This window comes from Crotalus tigris, unplaced genomic scaffold, assembly GCF_016545835.1.
Source record: "Crotalus tigris isolate CLP2741 ecotype Arizona unplaced genomic scaffold, ASM1654583v1 scf7180000024437.13266115, whole genome shotgun sequence".
NCBI classification, from domain to species: Eukaryota; Metazoa; Chordata; class Lepidosauria; order Squamata; family Viperidae; genus Crotalus; species Crotalus tigris.
In genome coordinates, this window is record NW_024100606.1 from 3,065,992 (window position 1) to 3,089,162 (window position 23,171).

The 23,171-nt window shown below is 37.4% G+C and overlaps 1 protein-coding gene across 9 annotated transcripts in view; it reads left to right on the forward strand.

Moving 5' to 3' along the window:
* PLCD3 (phospholipase C delta 3) overlaps positions 1–23,171 on the forward strand; it is a 92,652-nt gene continuing 69,481 nt past the window's right edge. For 2 of the 9 annotated variants that reach the window (XM_039331387.1, XM_039331391.1), the window contains exons 1-2: positions 176–309; positions 11,473–11,536. Coding sequence is in view for 3 of the 9 variants with exons in the window: in XM_039331384.1 (XP_039187318.1) it covers positions 189–309 (121 nt within the window). In the remaining 6 variants the exon portion in view is untranslated. Of the gene's footprint in view, positions 310–11,472; positions 11,537–12,192; positions 12,340–23,171 lie in introns of those variants that run through there. The other 7 variants (XM_039331385.1, XM_039331386.1, XM_039331384.1 and 4 more) reach the window with 7 other exon arrangements.

Here is a 23,171-nt window from a genome sequence, read left to right on the forward strand (position 1 = left end):
GCTGTAATTTGAGCATTCCTGGCAAGCTCTGCTTCTGCAATCTGCGCGCAGCAACGGCGAGTCACAAAGGAGGCTGGGCAAGCAGAACTTCTCTAGAGGGTAGGGCTGCCCCGCAAGTGGGGCGACAAGTCGATAAAAGGGCTTCCTCAATCCCAAACTGAAGGATAGGGGAGCCAGTAAGTTCAGCCATGTTTTGCGGAAAATGGAAAAAGTCCCGCTTGGAAAGTTGTCACCACCAGCAGCAGCTTTCTGCCCATCACCATGGAGGAACTATCAAATCCTCGGGACACCGCGCGTTCAAAAAATTGGGTAAGTGAAGTGCCTGGTGAGCTGGGTATCCCCAGAGCTAGGAAAAGGCGTGCCGCGTCTTCCGAGATCTTTCCCAGTTATTTTACTGGATTTAGATGTAGCGCTAATTAAAGTGAGGGCTCAGCCCTGTCATTTTTTTCATTTTTGCCGGAGCTCAATCCTGGATGTTTTGTTAGCCTATAGAAGAGGACCTCTAAGTGGCTACAGAGTGCATTTCCCCATCAGCCAAATAACTCCCGAATCCAAATGGATTAAGGGTTAAAAAATTATGGTGTAAAAGCTGTGAAATATAAAAATATTTTGTTTTTCTCTTGAAATGTTTACAGATATTTTTTAAAACTTAAATCGTCTGTATAATGGAATAACTTATTCCCATGCACATATTTATTTAGCGTATGGTGTAGTAATTTCCAATTTTTTGAGACTCCAGGAAAATATGTGAATCGGAAGGAACTTATAATGAGAACAGCTGGATGACTTGTTCTGTTTTTTGGATTTCAAACTGGAAATTAAAGAAGTGTAATAACTTGATCTTGAGTCAAAAGATAGAAAAACATATTTTAAAAAGCATGAGCAATCTTTTCTTTTTTAGTAGGGTGACATAAGTGAAAAGAGAATAGTTATTTTGCATTATCAACTGAGTAAAATAATTTCTTGATCTCTTCATTTTTTTGTTTAACAATGAAATTATATAAAAGGCAAGGCAAAATTAGTACATTAAAACTGAGGTAAACCCCTTTAAACTATAAGAGAATGAATCTGTTCATATGTATTTAAACATACCTGTGATGTTTATATGATTCTGAACATGCTCTTTTATTTCAATTTTGTATCCTTCCAATATATTCTGAATATGATAAAGGTTTTTTTTCTTTTTCTTTCTTGCACTGATACTTCAAAAAGTATATAATAGACTTTTCCTGGAGAAGAGGTTTTATTTGCAGATTTATCATCTTTATTCAGGAAATCTTGAGATATTTAACTCAAATAGATTAGTCAAGGAAGTACTTAAATTTCCTAAGAAAAGACATAACCCTGCATCAGGTTGTTTTTATTACAGGAATGTGGGGCCATTTAAAACTAATGCTGTCAAAGGTCCACTCTGAAAACTAATTGCTTTCCCAGGAATTTAGCTTTAAAGTATGGAAAATAATAGTAGAGTGTTCTTTTTTATGATGCATTATCTCATCAACCGTGTATATTCTAACTCAGTGGTGGCAAACCTATGGCACGCGAACTGTCGCCCCAGTCCTAGGCCTTCAGCTGGATTTTATAAAACCTTTTCACTTTAGGTTTCCGCCGCGATGTGCAAAAAAAAAAAGATTCAATCAGTCAATTTCAACTTCTCGTGAGAAAAAAAAGATCTTGCAAAGTTGGAATTGATTGATTGAACTTTTTAGTCTCACCCAGTCTGCCATTACCACTACAGCCACGCCCACCCAATGGGCCACACCCACCCAACACTCGACAATGCATAAGTGGGTTTTGGGTTGCAGTTTGGGCACTCAGTCTCTAAAAGGTTTGCCATCACTGTTCTAACTGTAATGCCTATAATTTATTGGACACTAAATTATGTAATATCTGTTAGGAAGTAATCTAAGTAAATAGCAACATAGAAAAAGTTGATTTCAAATTTTTTTTCAGTAATTTGTAGTTGATGTAGGAAATGAAATTTTCAGAAAATATATGTCTATAAAATTAAATATTTTATCAAATACTAAGCTAATAAAGTACAGCTTTATAATTTGCAGTGAAAAGTTTTTTTTATTTCCTAATAGCCTTCCTTAATAAAAGGGTGCATTAACAATAAACATTGTAATTCCAAGTTAAGCATATAACTTATAGGGATAAAGAACTAATTTCTACGGGTAGATATTTCATGCCAGACATTGTGGGAACTGATTAACCTATTCATTTATGAATTACCTATTCATTTAAAAAATGCTCAGGATGATTTGCAATAAGCTTGACATTGCCTTCCAATATTCAAAATTATTTTCTCAGAAATAGTGCTCTTGAGGATAATGGAGGTAATAAAGTGAATATAATAAAGCCACCACTCTGTATTATAAAGATTTTAAAAATATTTATTATGAAATTTCCCTTAGAATTAATATAATGGAGCACAAAACTAAAGAGGAGTGACATTTAATTAAAAGAAAACTTGTTTAAGTAACTTTCTGTGAAGTATGAATGAAATGCATACATTAAACAGTGATGCATTAAACAGCTTTAAATATTGATTTGATGGTTCTTACATTAAAATCTTGCATCTTTTATTATAGCATTCCTCAACCTGATACCATGTAAGTGAATTGGGACACCACTTCCAAAAAATTCCCAGGCAAAAGATACACAGCATATACTGTACCAACGAAATTGCTGTTTTAGCACTTGTAGAAGGCAACAGGTTGGGAAAGAATGGATTAGTGCAGGGGTCCCCAACCCCCAGTCCGTGGACCGGTACTGGGCCATGGCATGCCAGCAGCAGGTCCACACAAACAAGCAAAGCCTCATCAATGGGATGCAGGCAGCATACACAACCACACACTCTCCGGTCCGTGGAAAAATCTTTCTCCATGGAATCAGTCCCTGGTACCCTAAAGGTTGGGGACCTCTAGACTAGTGCAATATGGTCCTATTTCCAATAGGGGAAAAAAACCCCAACAAATACTGTAGAATTCTGCACCAACTGAAGCTTTTGTTTATCAAGTTTATATTTAGCTATTATATACACACAAATGCATGTACATGCACAATATAATATTAATTGGAAATATATCCCATCTTTGTATTTGTCTAACAATCAAGCTGAGTCACAGCAATTAAAATGATAAAACATCAGAATAATATAAAGTTAAATCAAGTTTAGAACCAAATAATTATCTTTTAACAGAAACCTTTTCTACTAAAGATTAAAAGCTTCATGGAAAAGAACATTTTTCACATTTTCCTAAATCATGGAAAGGCCAAATACTTCTCCTCTGGAAAAGTTTTAAGTCATGGGAGGGAGAGGAAAGGCTTTCTCCTGTGTACCAGATATATGAGTTTCTGAAAATGGAACTCTGAAGTACAAAACAACAGTGTTTAAAACATTTCTAAAAATAACAGTATTTAAAATGGTAAAATAAACAGCAGATTGTTAGCTCAACTGATGAAAAATGTAAGTTCTACATTTACTCAAAAATCAAATTAAAATATTGAAAGTATTAGAGTTATAACTTCATCTTTATTATCTACTGTTTAATTGATGCTAACTGCCACACACTTTCCCCGGGAAAGAGATATCGCAAAGCTTAAAAAAATCATTAAACATTTCCTTTCTAGTTGCCATTATATGTATATAAGAGCCAGTTTGGTCTAGTGGTTAAAGTACCAGGCTAGAAACCAGGAAACTGAATCTAGTCCCATCTTATATATGAAAGCTGTGTGACTTCAGGCCAATCACTCTTCTTCAGCCCAACCTACTGTACAGGGGGGTTGTGGGGAAAATAAGTGGAGGAAGGAGTATCTAATAAATAGCAATGATAATCAGAGGAATCCCAGAGTGAACTCTTCAATGGCAAACTTTGTGGACAAGTTTTGTGTTATTCCAGGATGGCTCTTTAAAGTTGTAATAATAATAATAATAGAACCTGCAGATTTCAAAAGTGATTTTTCTCTGTTCTCTTGGCTCTATAATATAGCTATACTGAGATTTGAGATGGGAGCCACTCTCTTGAGTCTTTTGATGTAGACATATTCATGCTAAACAATACATTAAACCAAAAAGAAGATTGGCAATTTGTGATTCTGTAGAAACTCATCCATTGTTATAGCAAGCTGTGGGAACTAGGTCATCATGTAACTCATAATGAGGTTTACTTATTTGATCAAAATGCCTTACATAATTATGGAATTGTGTTTTACTAATCCCTATTTAGCATGCTGAATGAGCTCAGGCAAGTCTTCATGTTACCATCTTTCTGTATTGTGTGGGATAGTTCTGGAGAAAATTGGATTTATGGAATATATACTTAGTGGCATGTATGCAGAAATGTGTTGAATGGAGCCTACAGGAATCCTTTGTTAAATGTTGAGGATGATTGGGAATTTTGTTAAAAAAATTAGCTTGATAAAATTTAATGTGTGACCATAGATGGTGACAAGCTAATGTAAAGAAAAGCAGAGGAGGGATCAGCTGACAGTGACCTAGTTGTGATAAGACAGGCAGTGTAAGAGTAAGTTGTGTAAGCTCAATTCCGCATAAGGAAGGCTGGATAGAAGAGCACTTAAGGAAGACTTGAGAAAGGTTGGTCTTTGCTTTTTTACCTGGTGGAATTTTATGTCTCTCAACAAATTGCTTCCAGATACTGTAGAGCAGGGGTGTCAAACTTGCCGTGTCATGTGACATGTCATGACATATCATTATTTTTTTCCCCCTTGCTGGAGCTGTGGTGGGCACAACTTATGCGTGATGCATCCGGCCCGCGGACTGGCAGTTTGACACTCCTGCTGTAGAGGAACAAAATGCCTCTGTTTTTATGAATTGGCTGCGCATGTCTGCATCCATTCCTCTACTCTAGTGATTCTCAACCTCATCAACTTTAAACTGGGTAGACTTTCAACTCCCAGAATTCCCTAGCCAGCATGTGGAGGTCCATGTGGAAGTCCTGCCACCGAGCTGGCAGGGAAATTGCAGTGTACCCATCTTAAATTTGCTGAGGTTGAGAAACATTGCCCTACTCACTAGGGTGGGACTGAGCAACATTTGAATCAGGCTGTAAATTTCCCACAGAGAAAAACAACATGATTGTGAGCTGGATGGTTACAACACAGAGAACAGATGGAGAGTCCTCTCCAAATTGATGAACAAATGATCATTTATAAAGTGCAAGAAGAAAAATTAGATGCAAGGGGAAGGGGTAGTCATTGTTTATATTTGTAGAGGTTATTTTTGGATTATGGCTTGGTCAACTTATCTGCAGTTCTTATGAACTTGATCTAAGTGATTCATCTTGTCTCTTGGATAAACTTTACTTTCATCCAACTTCTACTCCCATTGACCTTGTTGGCCTTCTGGCAAGGACTGATGAGAGTTGGGGTTTCAGCAAAATTTTTACCCTTGTAGTAGGGAATATTCTGTTCTTGTTGCTTAATAGGTCCTTTGTAAAGGGAAGGAGGGAAATATTAATTTACATCCAAACTACAGCACACTGAAAAAACTCTAGGATGAAGCTTTCTGGTTTAATGAGTATTCAGGGTTGTCTCCTTATATTGCAAGGGCTTTGTCAAGGCTAAAAGCAGCATGAATGTGCAACTTTCGTTCTCATTCAATGATTTTCCTTTTTAAAAAAGCCATTCTTTTTCTATATATTTATATGCCATGGTCTTAAAGATAAAAGTAAAGTTTTCTTCATTGGAATTCTCTTTTTAAGAATTTTTAAAATTCAACCTTTATTATTTTTGTCATCTCAAGGTGACAAATATGTCTAATAGTCCTTCCTCCTTCTATTTTTTCCCCACAAGAATGACCCTGTGAAGTGATTTCAGCTGAGAGAGAATGAACAGCCTAAAACATCCAACCAGTTTTCATGCCTAATGCAGGATTAGAACTCAGAGTCTTCTGGTTTTTAACTGGTGCCTAAACCAAAGTCTTGATGACTTACAACAATGTCATGCAATTTCAAGGAAGTGGTTTATCATTGCCTATTTCTGGGATGCTTTACACCAGGGGTAGTCAACCCTGGCTCTTTTATGACTTGTGGACTTCAACTCCCAGAATTCCTGAGCCAGCTTAGGTTTATGCAACTTAGCTTTAGCTGTCTCAGGAATTCTGGGAGTTGAAGTCCATGAGTCATAAAAGAGCCAAGGTTGACTACCCCTGCTTTACACGTTTCCACTTTAACCTTCTGTCCCCGTCTTACATCCAAAGATAGATGAGGGTTAAACTCTTATTGAAGTTCAAGCCTTGTCAAGTAGAACCTCACTGTTAGAAAGAATGCCAGTTATAATCTATAATTTAAAGTGTTCCTCTATATACCTTCACAACAGAATTTGCGTGCAGATTCCCTAATAGCATGAGTGCAAAATGTGAAGCCCAGGGTTTTGCAAACCTACTTACCAAATGTATTCTTGTTGTGCCATGTCCTGATGTGCTGCACAAACTCTGGTGTGAACCTTGAACAAATTGAAGTTTTTCACCTTTCTCTTACATGACATGAAATCATTAGAAAGATGGGATATGAAGAATCATATTCTGTAATGTGTAGCCATTGTGACGTGGAATGTACTTCCTACCTAAACTAGAGTCAATGGATGAGATCGTGCATTTGCGTTCTCACATTGCAATGCAAATAATATGTTGCACATTGTACGTTCATTTTCAAGTACTCCTCTTTTCCACAAGTCCTCATATGAGATCTTGAGAAGGTTTTCTATTTAATATTAAAAACAATTATACAATGGCTAGATTTCAAGGCTTGACTCTAAGACATTTTATAGCCTAATTTGCAACTCAGCAAATAGAATCAGTGACTTCTTAGTCTCTTGTCAGACTGCTAGATTTGTGAGAAGCTCGCTGAATATTGAAACACACTAAACTCAAAATCTTTCTAGTCTAGTGCTTCTCAAACTTAGATAAATTATTCAAGATTGTGTAAGGATAGTTATTTTGTGACTTAAGACACACAGATTCATTACTCAATCAAAACAGGAGCATTTAAATTTATTTTACATGTTTTACCTATATTGGGTAAAAAGGAGTTTCTGATAAATGGTTTTGGGTCATAGAGAAAAAAGTTTGGAAAGCATTGTTCTAATCTGTTATCCATTTGTTTCCAAATATAATCAGGAAAATCACTCAAGAAAGAAATGGATGGAAAACATTTTGAATGCAAAACGTGTAATGCTGATCTGATCTTGTCAAACTGGAGGCATATAACTTAAACCAGACCCAGGACATTTTATGGTCTGAAGTCATAAAGGTCAGAGCAACATGTATTGCTCAGGATACAACTAATTTGAAAGTGAGACTTTTTACGCATTGCTGCTTTGAGAAAGCCTATGAGCAAAATTTAAAGACAGAGCAAAGTGCTGGATAAACATGAAGAAACACAGAAACATTCTCATGTATAACTAACAGTATAGCTTTATGACTTTTATGAACAGTACAATTTTACAGGGTAATAAGCCCTTTTGGGTAGGAACTAGATAGTACATGAAAACTACAGGCAAAGACTTGCATGAATAAAAAATAAAATAAAAAAATCAAAGGCTTTTGTTTAAACTAATGCATGCAATCAAAGTTTCTTAAAGAATCTTTACTTACAAGTAGCAGTTGAGGTTTCTCATATAAATTTGTAGTTGAAGGATTGGACAATAGGATTCTACTTGAAAATTTATCTTTCACTAAAATAGTGCTTGATGGACAGAGAAAAATTATCCTCTACAAATGTTCTTTGTCTAATGACTCTTTGGTTTATAATAAATCATGTATATATAATACATTCAGTGTCAAATTATAGTGTATTTAGTATGCAAAGTTAGCCAAGAATTAATGAAAAATTGTCTAGTTCTAACATAAACACTAGGAATGTGTCCAGATATCAGACACTTAATGCTACCAATAAAAATCTTATATCTGGTCAATTTTTTGTTTTGTTTTGTGGAAAGAAAAAACACGAAAAAAATGAGTGAAAATGTGGGTGGACTACATATGGAAAATGACACCATCAGTGCTTCTAATGAAATTCCAGGATTGGGATTCAAATGGTAGCATAATCAGTGTCTCCAAGATTCAAAGTGCTGCTTGCAAATGAATTTACAGTATATATGTTACACAAGAAACTTTCTCTCAGTCTTGCTTAGAGTTCAAGGTATTTGAAGAGTAAGACATGTTTATTAAAAGTATACAAGTAGTATAGACTAGTTATAGAAGCAACAAATAATTATGGATTTTAAGATAAATTTGAGAATAATTAACCTTCTTTCAAAGTTTAAAGCAACTTTGGTTTAAACTTTGGTTTATCTATAACCCACCCAGCCACCTACTACCTAGGAGAAGGATAATCCCTACACACACTTTTTCCTATCTACATTGGGAACTTTGTGAATTTCATTCCCTCTGTGGGAAAAAAAAAACCCAGGTGTATCATTCTGAACAAAATTCTCTTGGGATGCAACTTATACCATCCAATAACAATATTGAACACCAGCAGCCCTGTTGGACTAAGTGAGAAAACCCTTTCCCTCTCTTCACTAAGCTATAACTGGGGTTGGCACAGATGTTATTTAAAAGATTTTCATTTTCCAGGACAAACCATTTTTTAAAATTTAGCTAATGTTCTTAGGAAAAAAGAAAGAAAGAGTGGGAAAAGAAGGTAGATTGTATGTATGTTTCATATTGTTTACATGCTTGAATGTAGCATTACATCCTGTTTCTCCATTATCTGCATTTATAGATTTTTATAGATTTTTAAAACATTTCCTTATAGATTTTATATCTACAGTATTGCATTTTTTGAATTCATTCTTTTTTTGCTAGGACCCCTAGTTTATGCAGGGAATATCTTCTTTGGTAATATTTGGTCTTTCTTTGCACTTGGTCATCAAACATTAAATGGCAATCAAACATTTAAAAAGTTTCATGATGCCACTTAGATCTAAAAGCTTGATAATTCTATTAGTTGAAATGTCCACAGAGTACTAAGGTAGGCCCAGTGTGTATTTGGAAACCTCTGCTGATACACCAAGGGACTAAAAGGCTATTGTTGCAAGTACAGTATAAACAAGCCTGAACTTGTTTCATCTGTTATTGTACCAATCCTAGTTTTAGAATTACAGCTATGTATGTTGTTGTCTCAACTCTTGAAATATTAGTCTCTATGGAGCTGCATAAAACTGAATTCCATGCTGCCTCATATCAGTGTTGTCATTAGGAAATCCACTTAAGGGACAGGTAGAAAGTGCACTATACAGGTAGGTAGTCCTTGATTTACAACAGTTCATTTAGTGACTGCTTTAAATGCTTTAGTACAACAGTACTAAAAAAAGTGACTTATGACCGTTTTGCACATTTACTACTGTTGCAGTATCCCGATGATCACACGATCAAAATTTGTATGCTTGGCAATTGGCTCGTACTTATGACAGTGTAACCACCTTTTGCGACCTTCTGACAAGCAAAGTCAGTAGGGAAGCCAGATTCACTTAACAACTGTGTTACTAACTTAATAACTCCAGTGATTCGCTGAATAACTGTGACAAGAAAGATCATAATATGGGGCAAAATTCACTTAACAAATGTTTCACTTAGCAACAAAAATTTTGGGCTTGCTTGTGGTAGTAAGTCAAGGACTACCTATATGCCATATTTATTTATAATTAGAGTTTATTTTATCCTGCACATGGGCATTGTCCTTGTTAAATGAGGAGAATCTTAAGGTATTCACAAGCAAAAATGCCAGGTAGTCCAGAGTGCCCTGTTTCTGCCAATACTGCTATTACAATTTAAAAAGAAAAAAAAATCTCTTAAAAATGAAAATGCATGTTTGCTCATGTAGTCTCAGTAATGGCATTCATCTCAACTTGTGTTTATTGATCACCAAAATGCTATACTCTGGTTTTAAATTTATATATATATATATATATAAATAGTCTCAGGTATTATATGTATATGTACAGATGATTATCATGCATGATATATTTATATGAAATGTATACAACAGTTTCAATAAAGAGTTACTATATTTCATTGTAATCACCCATCTATACTCTGTGCTTGCAAACAATTTGTTCATAAATTACAAGTAACATCAGGACTTCAATCTGAGGAGTAACTGGGATTATACATTTATCTTTCCAATTCTGAAGGCATAGCCTTTCAGCAATGAAAAGGGTACAAAGAATTTTGTTGTTCAGCCATATAGATGTTCACAAAATAAAATCTTGCCACAAAGCCCAAATTAAATTAATATATGTAATTATTTTGGACCTCTAGAGTCCTTTTCCAGAAGGCAAGAACCACAGAGAAGGTATACTTCCTAGTTCCCGTATTGGGCCTAAGTCTATTTTGTTGACTTTTCCTAGGACAGGCAAAAAAACCCAAAAGGGGAGTAAAGTTATCCCTGAAATCAGCACTACAGCTCATGTTGTAGATGTTTGTGTGGTTGTGGAGACTTATGACACTGGACTTAGATCAGCTGTAGCTTCCAAATGCTCTTCAAGAGCAATCCCATAGAGAGGATATTGCAATATATCTTCTACATGACACGACTAAAATGAGAGTAACTATGAGAAAGGACTCCTGGTCCAGAAAAGAGTCCAATTGTCACACCAGATGAATCTGATCCCTCCTGGCCACAGCTGCTATTTGCTCTTTGAGTAGAAAGTGTAAATTTAGCAAAAATTTACTATGGTAGTTCTATTTGGGAAAATACAATCCCATTTAGAAAAATACAATCCCTGGCATTAGAAAAATCATAAAGCAGTCAAGAATTTAAGTCTTAATTCCTTTCTATTGAGACCCCTACAATATCCAGGCACAGGATGAGAGTCTGAAAGCATTGATCAGAGTTAAGACATATGGCTGAGTAATCTATTGAAATTTCTGATGCTGGCATTGAGGCAGTTTCCTGTTGTCTAGGCAAAATGGGAATCCCCAATTCCTGATTCTATTCAGTCTTGCATATTTATTTAAGAAAATTTATATGGCTGCCCAACTCACTCCCAGTGACTCTAGGCAACTTATAAAGATAACACCCCAATACAAAAACCAATAAGAATCCCCCCCCCCCAGCCCTTAGTAAAAACAATCAGACAAGCCATTTGATAGGCCCCATATCATTCTGGAGTCCCCAGCCCATTGGCAGAACCTGGTCTTCAGGATTTTGCAAAAGAGTGTTAAAAGATAAGGACCAGCCTTATCTTTGCAGGGATGTCCCATCGGGAGGGAGCTATCACAGAGAAAGTCCTTCTTGGTTCCGCTAGACAAACCACCTTAGGAGATGGGACCTAAAGAATTTCCTGCCTCATCTGGGAAGTGACTAGGGCATGGGTAATTGTGAACAGGGATTATTGGTCTATTGGGGGTTGTTAAATTCCAGCACAATTCTTACTTATATGTCTTTGTACAAAGGTAGTTTAGCGAAAGCCTGGGTGACATATTCACCTATTGTTTTACAGATAAGACAGAACTTGAGATCAGCTTGACAGCTGTACTGAAAGCAGACATTTTAACATCTATGAAGTAAGCAAAACCATTCCTGTGGAAATATGTGTTATTTCATTCAATACATAGATTTATCATTGCTTGTCTTAACAAGATGGCATATCCTGGAATATCTAGATAAAGACTATACAATAAGACAGAATTCTGCATTATTATATACAAGAAGAGGGGTATTAACTATTTAATTAAGGTAACATCAGATTGTTCAGTTCTTATCTTGGTTCCATCCACAGAAAGATCAAATATATTTTCATCTCCTTAACTTGATACTTGTATATACTGGTATAAATAAGATAACTTTCATATATCAACTTCCATAATTGGAATTTAGATGAACATTGAACATCTTCCATGTCATAATCAAGCCTTCTATTACAAGGAAATAATTTCATTTTACTTGTTAGAATGATAATCAGATTTGAGCCTGGAATCATCAAGATTTTATCATAATAATTTAAAATTAAACTTGGACTACTGGAAGGTAGAGCTAAACATTTCCCTTCAGGAAGGAATTTGTATTTTTTCAGTTCCTTCTTTAGAGATTAACTAACATAAGAAGTACTGCCCTATATCATATGGCAAGGTAACTAATTTCTCTCTCTCTCTCTCTCTCTCTCTCTCTCTCTCTCTCTCTCTCTCTCTCTCTCTCTCTCTCTCTCTGTATTGATTGCAAGGCTTCCTTGAAAAATACAATCTCACACAGATACACACACAACATATTCTCAGGGAAGCCTGTAGTCTAATTTATTTGTTCTGTGACAGGCTGCCTTCTGCTGGACTATCAGGTGAATAAGATGCATTACCAAATTACGACTTACAAGGTAACATCTTGACAAGATTATTAAATATTGACAATTTAAATGTTGCTGTTTCCCAATCTACTGGTATTGCAGAACCTGGAAATAACAAACCTGAAAAGGGCCTTAAGTGAATATAGTATGCATGTACATATTATGCTCTGCTATTCTGAATGCTACCCAGTTTTTGTGTCCAGTGTGGGCACTATGGAGCACATTATTTGCAGAAGAAAGGTCGTCTTCTTTTATTCCATGAAGAGCAGCTTTGCATTTGGCTTTTAAAAAGTTGCTTGCATCATGCCAAAAAAGGTTCAGAGAAAAATGGCATCTATTCCTTCACATTGTGCTAAAATTTCTGGCAAAGTATACAGCCATCTCATTTTGAAGTAAAATACACTTACATTATTTTATGAGACGCCACTAGTGCAGTTACGCTCTGCTTTTGAGGTCACAAATTAAGATGTTAACATTTTCATTAAAATGAAAAGAAAAAGAAAAATAACTAAACCGAGTCACAAAGAGAACACTCTTTTTCTGTTTAACAAGAGTATCTGAGAACAAAAGATCGAATGAATAAGTGTTCTGGAATAAGAGTAGTGACGCCTTTGCAACAACAAATTATTTTAATTGCAATCTACTATGCTTTGGTCAGATTCCTTGTTGGAGAGCTATATGCCCAATTCTGGGCACTGTACTTTAAGGAGTTATGGCTATGCTTCTGGTTTTACTGATAATTGTGCTCCAAAGTAAGAGTATAAATAACCCCAAAGTATTATTGTGTTCCTCCATAACCAGAATATAGAGGCTCCATCTCTTTCTTTTCAAACATGTGCTGTGCCATGTTTATAAATTTGATTTTAAATTGTCTGAGACTCAAGACAAATAGGTACAAGAATGTGCAGAGCCTTTTAAAGTATGCAGTATTGGGGACATGACCTTTGGTAACACTACAGGTGAAACTCGAAAAATTAGAATATCGTGCAAAAGTTCATTTATTTCAGTAATGCAACTTAAAAGGTGAAACTAATATATGAGATAGACTCATTACATTCAAAGCAATATAGTTCAAGCCGTGATGTGTCATAATTGAGATGATTATGGCTTACAGCTCATGAAAACCCCAAATCCACAATCTCAGAAAATTAGAATATTGTGAAACGGTTCAATATTCTAGGCTCAAAGTGTCCCGCTCTAATCAGCTAATTAAGCCATAACACCTGCAAAAGGTTCCTGAGCCTTTAAATGGTCTCTCAGTCAGGTTCAGTAGGAATCACAATCATGGGAAAGACTGCTGACCTGACAGTTGTGCAGAAAACCATCATTGACACCCTCCATAAGGAGGGAAAGCCTCAAAAGGTAATTGCAAACGAAGTTGGATGTTCCCAAATTGCTGTATCAAAGCACATTAATAGAAAGTTATGTGGAAGGGGAACGTGTGGGAAAAAAAGGTGCACAAGCAGCAGGGATGACCACAGCCTGGAGAGGATTGTCAGGAAAAGGCCATTCAAAAGTGTTGGGGACTTTCACAAGGAGTGGACTGAGGCTGGAGTCAGTGCATCAAGAGCCACCACACACAGACAGATCCTGGACATGGGCCCAGTGTGAAGTTTCCACAGTCTGTGTTGATTTGGGGAGCCATGTCATCTGCTGGTGTTGGTCCACTGTGCTTCATTAAGTCCAGGGTCAATGCAACCGTCTATCAGGAGATTTTGGAGCACTTCATGCTTCCTTCTGCAGACAAGCTTTATGGGGATGCTGACTTCATTTTCCAGCAGGACTTGGCACCTGCCCACACTGCCAAAAGCACCAAAACCTGGTTCAATGACCGTGGGATTACTGTGCTTGATTGGCTAGCAAACTTGCCTGACCTGAACCCCATAGAGACTCTATGGGGCATTGCCAAGAGAAAGATGAGAGACATGAGACCAAACAATGCAGAAGAGCTGAAGGCCGCTATTGAAGCATCCTGGTCTTCCATAACACCTCAGCAGTGCCACAGGCTGATAGCTTCCATGCCACGCCGCATTGAGGCAGTAATTGCTGCAAAAGGGGCCCAAACCAAGTACTGAGTACATATGTATGCTTATACTTTTCAGAGGTCCAATATTGTTCTATGTACAATCCTTGTTTTATTGATTGCATGTAATATTCTAATCTTCTGAGATTGTGGATTTGGGGTTTTCATGAGCTGTAAGCCATAATCATCACAATTATGACAAATCACGGCATGAACTATCTTGCTTTGCATGTAATGAGTCTATCTTATATATTAGTTTCACCTTTTAAGTTGCATTACTGAAATAAATGAACTTTTGCACGACAGTCTAATTTTTCAAGTTTCACCTGTATGTGGATGATAAAAAGAATCAGAATTTTCTGCTCTGAAAGGTTGAGATTCATCTGTATTTAAAAATGGGGGGGGGGCAGGAAGGATACTTCAAAGTTTTTTTCTGTGACCTGATCCATAGCCAGCTGTAAAAAAGGACTGAAAGATACACAAATTCCAAAGTATTTGTATTTCTCTGAGCGTTATGTATTCAATGCTGTTAAATTGGTTTGTCTATGGAGATTCTCAATCATCCAGGTCATGGTTATCCCAAAGATGCTTTTTCAAAAGGCAACTGGACTTTCTTTGTTTTTCCTTGAAGACATGTTTCTTCTCATCCAAGAAACTTCTTCAGTTCAGAAGATGTTAAACTAATCAGTTCAGGGACATTAAACTAGTTTCTTAATAATATAATAGATGCAAAATAAAATGATTGGAAGATAATTGTAATGTAAAGTAACATGAATATTTATAGGTCTATGGAGATTCTTAGTCATCCAGATCATGGTTGTCCCAAAGGTGCTTTTTTTTCAAGAGGCAACTGCATTTTCTGGTTTTTCTTTGAAGACATTTCGCTTCTCATCCAAGAAGCTTCTTCAGCTTCTTACTAACAGACCCCAGTATGTGCGACTGGAACAAACATTTCTAACATTATTTTCTTAAGCACAGGTTCTCCTCAGGGTTGTGTCCTAGGTCCGCTGCTGTTCACCCTGTTGACCCATGACTGTTGTGCTAGGTTTGCCACCAACCATATTGTGAAGTTTGGGGATGATACAACAGTAGTGGGCCTTATTCAAGATGACAATGAGGTTGCTTACCGCAAGGAGATTGAGGGCTTGGTGAACTGGTATAAGGAGAACAGCCTAGTTTTAAACATTGGAAAAACCAAAGAGATCATTGTCGATTTCAGAAAAGGCAGGTACAGCCACACTCCTCTGTGTATTAATGATTCACCTGTGGAGATGGTTACCAGTATCAAATTCCTGGGTGTGCAGTTAATAAGTGGGCTGGCATGGTCACTCAACAGCGAGACACTGGTGAAGCGAGCACAGCAGCACCTGCATTTTCTGCGTCGCATGAGAAAAGCACATTTTCCTTCCCCTGTCCTTACCACTTTCTACAGAGGAACGATCAAGAGCATCCTATCGTTCAGCATCACAATCTGGTTTGGAAGTATCACTGCTTCAGACAGGGCAGTCCAGAGAGTGGTGAGGATGGCAGAAAAGATTATTGGCAGTTCCTTCCCTTCCATCCAGGACATGGCATATAAGCATTGCTTGAGCAGGGTCTGTAAGATTGTCTGGGACACTACCCATCCTCTTCACAACCTGTTTTCTTTGTTATCTTCTGGGAGGAGGCTCCGTGGTATCTGAAGCAGAACATCCAGCTTCAGTCACAGTTTTGTTCCATACAATATTAATCTTGTGAACTCTAAAGCTTCCTCCTTCCGTTATGTATTCAAGATGGACAATGATTAATATTTATGTTATTTATATGTAAAGGTGTAGGTCTATACATACGTTGTATATAGTATGTTTAAATGTGTGTTATGTATGTGTAGACTTTGAGAGCAAGCAACTAAATTTCATTTTTAATATGTGCCATTATGCCCACAGTAAAAAATGACAATAAAGGTTATCTATCTATCTATCTATCTATCTATCTATCTATCTATCTATCTATCTATCTATCTATCTATCTATCTATCTATCTATCTATCTATCTATCTATCTACTTGGATGAGAAGCGAAACGTCTTCAAAGAAAAACCAGAGAGTCCAGTTGCTTCTTGAAAAAAGCACTTATGTGGGATGGATATTTATAGCTAACAACTGTACAACCTGTAATGATTTACTCAAACTAGCACATTTTAAAAAAATTTCTTGTGGAATATTCAGAATTTTTTAATGTGCAGTTGATTTGCATTCTGTTTGGTCCAATGATAACATGGGAACTCTGAAAAATAATTTGAATAAGAGCTAAAGGAAAATCATTGTTAACTCAGAGTCTGCTAAGATTTGGCTGTAGAAAGTCTTTTCTCTATTTCCTACAGATAACATAATAAATTTAATATATTCCATTTCTAGCTTAGATTTCTATTACTACTCAACCTGTTTTAAAACCTTATCAATTTACAATTACCATAATCAAATATTGTTTTACATCAACAAATTATTACTTCGAATATCTCTACCAGATATGTTAAAGTTCTTAATCTCTCTCATCCCTCTTTTTATCACCAATCTCATTCATTTCTTCTTCCAATAATAACTTAGTTAAGAAAAAAAATAACGTTAAACCTTAATTCCTTTCAATTCATTACACAAACTTCAAATTCCATCCAATTAATTATCATATCTTATCAGATCATATTGTTATACACAAAAATCACCTAATCAATTTAAGCACTTCAAAATTCCATTCTCATAACTGAATGTTTTTTCAATTCCAGAACATACATACATATACATATACATATACATATGTATATGTATATGATTATATATTTTTTATCCTTAATACAATCCATAAAACCAAGGTTCTTTTTTGTTTTTGTTTTTTCCACTCCAATTTTAACTTTCATATTTCTGTACCAAGCAAATTTCCATAAATCAAAAAAAATCATCTAACTAATTTAAACACATATGTATATAATTGAATTTTTCTTACTTCTAATTCTAGATCATTATCCTTAAAACAATCCATAAAACCAGCATTGCCTTTTAATCCATTAAACAGTTTTAGATTTTTTTAGATTTTAGAGAGATGAATGACAGTGAATGTATTAAGTTGAGCGGTTTATCTATGTTTTTTACTTTGGAATGTTTGTTTACCCAAACACCATGGTGTGTCTTAAGTACTTTTTGTTAAAATTAAAAAACCAATAAAATATATTTTTTAAAAAAAGAAAGCGTTTTCTGTGTTTGAACAAAAAATAGTGTCTATAACTTTTGAACATATGCAGAACAATTATACATCTGAGACAATTTCTGACTTAAGTGTTTTGTAGATCATATTCCAAGTATTGTCTAGGTAGGAGATCAGCTTCTTCTTTTATTCATTTATAAATCTGCTTCCTCTCCTAATTTTGCTTTCCTCTTGAATTCTTTCCTTTATCCATCATTTGGAAAGAACTAAAGGACTCCTAACTTAAATTTCTAACAGAAAAACTGACATTTCATTTTTAATAGAGCAAATTGGGAAAATGTAATAGCTATTTGAGGGAGAAAAGGAATACTATATATCAGCTACCCTATGTTACCCTGACAAGTTCAGGAGAGGAATCATATTAATTTTTGGATGCCTAATTTATATAAAAAAGTAAACATCCAGATTTCAAAACATGCAACAAGAATGAGAGCTTAGAACAACAAAATTTGTTGTACCTGTTTGGCAATGACCTATCTGCAAATAAGTTCTCCCAAAGAAAGATTGTTCTCCTTGATGGGTGCTCTAGACCAGTGGTTCTCAATCTTTTTAATGCCACGACCCCCAACCGGTCGTAAGTCGAGGACTACTCAACTGGTGCAGCACTGTTTGCAGAATGGGACTTTTGGCGGGCTCAGCAGGGTAGAGACAGCCTGGACAATTCCTATTGGCTTTTGAAAGCCAATAGAACTAGACTCTATTCAAGAGAGTCTATTCTATTGGCTTTCAAAAGCCAATAGAATAAAAGGGAGTAGCACAGCTATGGAAAAGGGGAAAAAAATGGCTGACTGCGTTGTTTGGCGACCCCCGTGAAATGGTCGTTCGACCCCAAATGGGGTCCCGACCCACAGGTTGAGAACCGCTGCTCTAGACTAAGATTTGACCATCCTCTTTTTAACAAGAGCTTACTCAATGGAACCAATGGTTTATCTTATCTACAGTAATGTCTCATTTCAAAGTGTTCTTAAGAAGTTCACAAACAAAATCTTGTGGTAACTTTGTGGGGATTCTATGCCCCTGATATTGTGCACCAAGTTGTTCCAGTTCTGCTAATCTAATTAATCTAATCCAGAAGCTCCATAGTCCATAATCTAAAATTGTATTGAAGCACTGCTTTCATTGGTTGGGTCTGAGAACAAATCATTCTAAGAATAAATTCTTCATTTCAGAAGCTCAGGGTTTTAAATGTTTTGGAGTAGGGAATTTTGTTCTTCAGAAATTAAAGCAGAAGATATATACAGGGAATTCCTGGGTTACAAACATCTGGTACTTACCAACAAGCTGCCTATTACTAAAAAAAAGCTAGACTGAATTGTCCTCCTTTGGCTCAATGAATCTCTGAAGCTGTGCAATATTTTTATGCATTGCCGAAACCATACATTTTTAACATATAGCCTCTTTATGGAGTTTTCATCAGTTCATGAAAATGTTGCACAACTTCATTGGTTTGTTATCCACCATTTTTAGTAATAGGCAGTCCATTTGTAAGTATGAGTTTTGACCTACATACAGATTTGAATTAAAGACAGAGTTAGGAATGGAACTTGTTAACTTGGAGACTACTTGCATTTTTATGTATTATGGCTTGTTTTAGAATTATTATTCTAAAAAGCTTGCATCCTTGATTTACAAAAAGAGAAAGTTCTCTGCTTTCCTGTTGCTCTGGAGAGGTCTTTTCCCTTCTTTTCAGTTTTGTTTCCTACAGTATTAATCTTGTGAACTCTACAGCTTCCTCCTTCCGTTATGTATTCAAGATGGACAGTGATTAATATTTATATATTACTTATGTGTAAGGGTGTAGATCTATACATATGTTGTACATAGCAGAGGTCTCCAATCTTTCTCAGTTGGCGGCTTGGAGAGAAAGGGAGGGAGAAGAATTTTAAGCACGCACATGTGCACACACAAATGGGGCTGTGAGCACGCGCAATGCAAATGGGATGGTGCTACTGCCCACATGACACTTACTAGCACCACCCCATTTTTGCTGCGCAGGCGCTAGCACTGCTCCATTTTCACCACCCGGCATCCCGTTTTGCCATGTGGTGCCCTGTTTTTACCATGCGGTGTCCCATTTTCACCATATAGCACTCCATTTGCCTAGCAGTGGCAGCACTAGTGCAAGCCGGGATGAGTGCACATACATACATGCGAGCACTGACCAGCCTGATAGTGGGCTGCAGCCCACAGATTGGGGACCCCTGGTATATATAGTATGTTTAAATGTGTGTTATGTATGTGTAGACTTTGAGAGCAAGCAACTAAATTTCATTTTTAATATGTGCCATTGTGCCCACGGTAAAAAATGACAATAAAGGTAATCTGTCTGTCTGTCTGTCTGTCTGTCTGTCTGTCTGTCTGTCTGTCTGTCTGTCTATCTATCTATCTATCTATCTATCTATCTATCTATCTATCTATCTATTCTTCTGGTTTTAGAAATTTTCTTTTGGATTTGTAACTTTCAGTCTGATGGATGGCTGATTTGGTGCAGTTGTGTGCTCACAGATCTGACTCTGCCGACAATCTATGGATGTACAGTATTCTAAACCCAAGAGGGTGTTACTTTTCCTCTGGTTAACTGCAGAAGACCCAGCCAGATACTGAGAATGTCAAAAAAAATGCCTTCCTAATTATTCCTAAGCCAAATAAGTTATTCATAAGGACGATAGTGTGCAGGATGTGATACATTAAATAAATACACCTAGAAGTATGAAATATGTAGCTCTTGTTACACCTCATTATGAATTCCAGTCTTACTTCTTGTTAGCAACTATTTTTTGGTTGCAAAGGTAGGAAATTCTGTAGTAATTTCTACATTGCATGATTGGGCTCATTGTCAATCTCCTCTGACAAAAAAGAGTCACATGGTAATCACTCATCCTCCAAGAGAGCTGTAAATTGTCTAACTTGTGGCTCTGAGGCTGTCTCATTTACATGGAAAACCAGCATTGGGGAAATGCTGGACTAAGGCAGTGGGGGGAATCAGTGGTGATAATCTTACGTTTACCAGCTTGCTTACTAACTATGATATCAGTATTTTATCAGAATGTTAGAAAGCTTCCTGAATAACTATCTTAAGTCAATAATGGGGTAAACAGGGACCAATAAAATCAAAACATGTTCAGGCAGAATAGGTGGTGTTTTTGGTATTTACAGTACAGACATACCTCAGAAATATTTTGGGTTCAAGTCAGACTATCACAATAAAGCAAACATCACAATAAATGAGTCATACTAATTTTTTGGCTTCCTAGGGCATACGGTACAGTATATGCTGTACTGTAATCTATTATGTATGCACTAATATTGTGTCTATAAAACCCCCAGTGTACCTGACTTACTTTTTTTAGTACATTGTAATGCAAAAAATACTACTCATCATCTGACTCTTCTGCAAGTTAATAGTCTTTTTGTGGGCAGCTATTGTTCAGTCACTAAACTGTGTCCAACTCTTCGCTACCCCATGGAGCATAGCATGCCAGCCCTCTCCCCATTCTCTACTCTCTCTCTGAGTCTGCTCAAGCTTATGCCCACTACATAGATGACACTATCAAACCATCCTATCCTCTGCTATCATTCTCCAGCATGATAGATGTAGCATCCACCGATGGGTAATCAAAGCCTTCCTGCTCAGATTTAGACTAAGACCAAACTTTAGCCACACCTCCTTTGGGCGTTCCTTTCCCAGTTTTGTCTTAGTCTATGCTCAGACAGGACACAGATTTGATAGCTCCTCAATTTTTTTCTAATTTAAGTAGTTAAAATTAGGTTAGATAGTAGAAATTCTAGTTGTTTTAGCTGATTAATAATCTTTAAATAGTTTTAGCAAAAGTCAAGGAGTTAAGAACCCTTGGGAGCGTTGTTTCCAGAGAGCCTATCTGGCCACGTGGATCCTATGAGCTCTGCTGCAGAACCGCAGCGTTAGCTCTTATCATCTATTGAGCGCACAAGGGAGGCTTCCCTAGCGCCCGGGACTGATTTTATTGCCAGTGCTCTGGAGGATTCAGCCGGATAGCCGGATTGCCTCTCTTGCCTCATGGCCACGAGGCACCATCGAGGATCTCACTGAGACTCCCCTACACTACAGAATTGCAAGTGTTGTAGTGCTTTATAACTGTGGGGGGGGGGGCGAGTGGTGGAACTTTCCCTCCCCTGGTCTCCCTGAACGGGGAATTTCAAAAGCAAGCTCGGAGAAGCTGCCTTGTAGCTCGAGCTAAGGGGAGAAGCCATTTTTAGGCGCCAAGGAGACTCGCGGCCGCCATTTTGAATCCTGTGCTGGGTGTGGCCACCATAGTGAGAGTCACTTTTTGATTCTAATACAGGCCTATTATTTCAATAGCCCACTGTGTTGGGCTCTTGAGGGGGGTTTATCAGTCATTGTTCTCCAGCTTTCTTCATAGAGCTTCCATTACAGGAGGTATATTTTGTGTTTGATTCCTGTAGCCTTAATTCTGTGGGCAAATTTCCTGACCTGTTCTCTTTAACTCACGGCACTGTGTCAGCAGGGCCTAGACAGACAGTTTTAGGTAGCTGTCTGGCTGTTTGTCATTGTGGTTGTCTTAGGGCGCAGGAAGCTTTCCTCCCGGGCAACTTGATCTGTGTATTTACCCTCTTCCCAGGGCTTCTCCTATCTGGAAGGTCCAGGGTACAATGGCAGATGGTGAGACTCCTCAGACATTGCAGGGTTCTGATGTTCCCCCAACACAATCTAAATGCAGATCTTCTGATTTGAGCACGGGGGGAAAGAAAAAGGCCAAAACCAAGCATTTGACATCCAAAGAACCCTCCAAGACTGCTTAGGGAGAGGCCTCGAAGAGACATCAGGCACTGGAGAAAGAATTCTCCAAAGCACAAAGGCTCAGGTCCAGTGAAGCTGAAGTGGTTCCCCCTGCTTCTCTGGGCAGTTCACCATATAAGCCCCCGCTGGTGCCGTCTTATCAAGCCCCCAAAGCTTGGTCTCCTCAAGAGGGAACTGAACAGGTTAGTCTACCTGCACCTATTCAGCCTATTCCTTCACCTCCTCGCCCTGGTCCTTCTATTTCACCTGCTATCATCACTACGCAGGCTCCTGAAGCCACTGCTGCTGGTGTTACTTCAGCTGAGTGATCCTTATGGGCTCAGCAGTTCCAGAGCTTTATGCATCATGCCTTTGATCAATTTATGTCTTCTTCCTTGGCAAAGGGGCGCGCACAGATACCACCTTCTCCACCCTTGCCCGCAGACTGCACTGAACATGTCAGCGGGTTCAGGTATTTCTGAGACTTCATCTCAAATTGGGGAAGCTGAGTCTGTGGACCTGGAGACAACTGACGCTGCCATGTCTGAAGATGAGGAGGTGGCTCCGGATCCGACCCCAACATCGGGGCTTTTTGATCCAAACCTATTCAAATCACTATTGCTAAAGGCTGCACCACGGCCAGTTTGGTCTCATAGCAGGAACCCAAGCATCTACTTCTACTGCACAGGAGTCAAATCCTTTGTTTGCAGTAAAGGTGGTGGAGGAAAAACAGGTTCCTTGTCCAGCTGTTTTCCGAGAGACGGTGGAGAAACAGTGGACTTCATTGGCCACTCTACCTCCTCCTAGCAGCACGGAAAAGAGATTG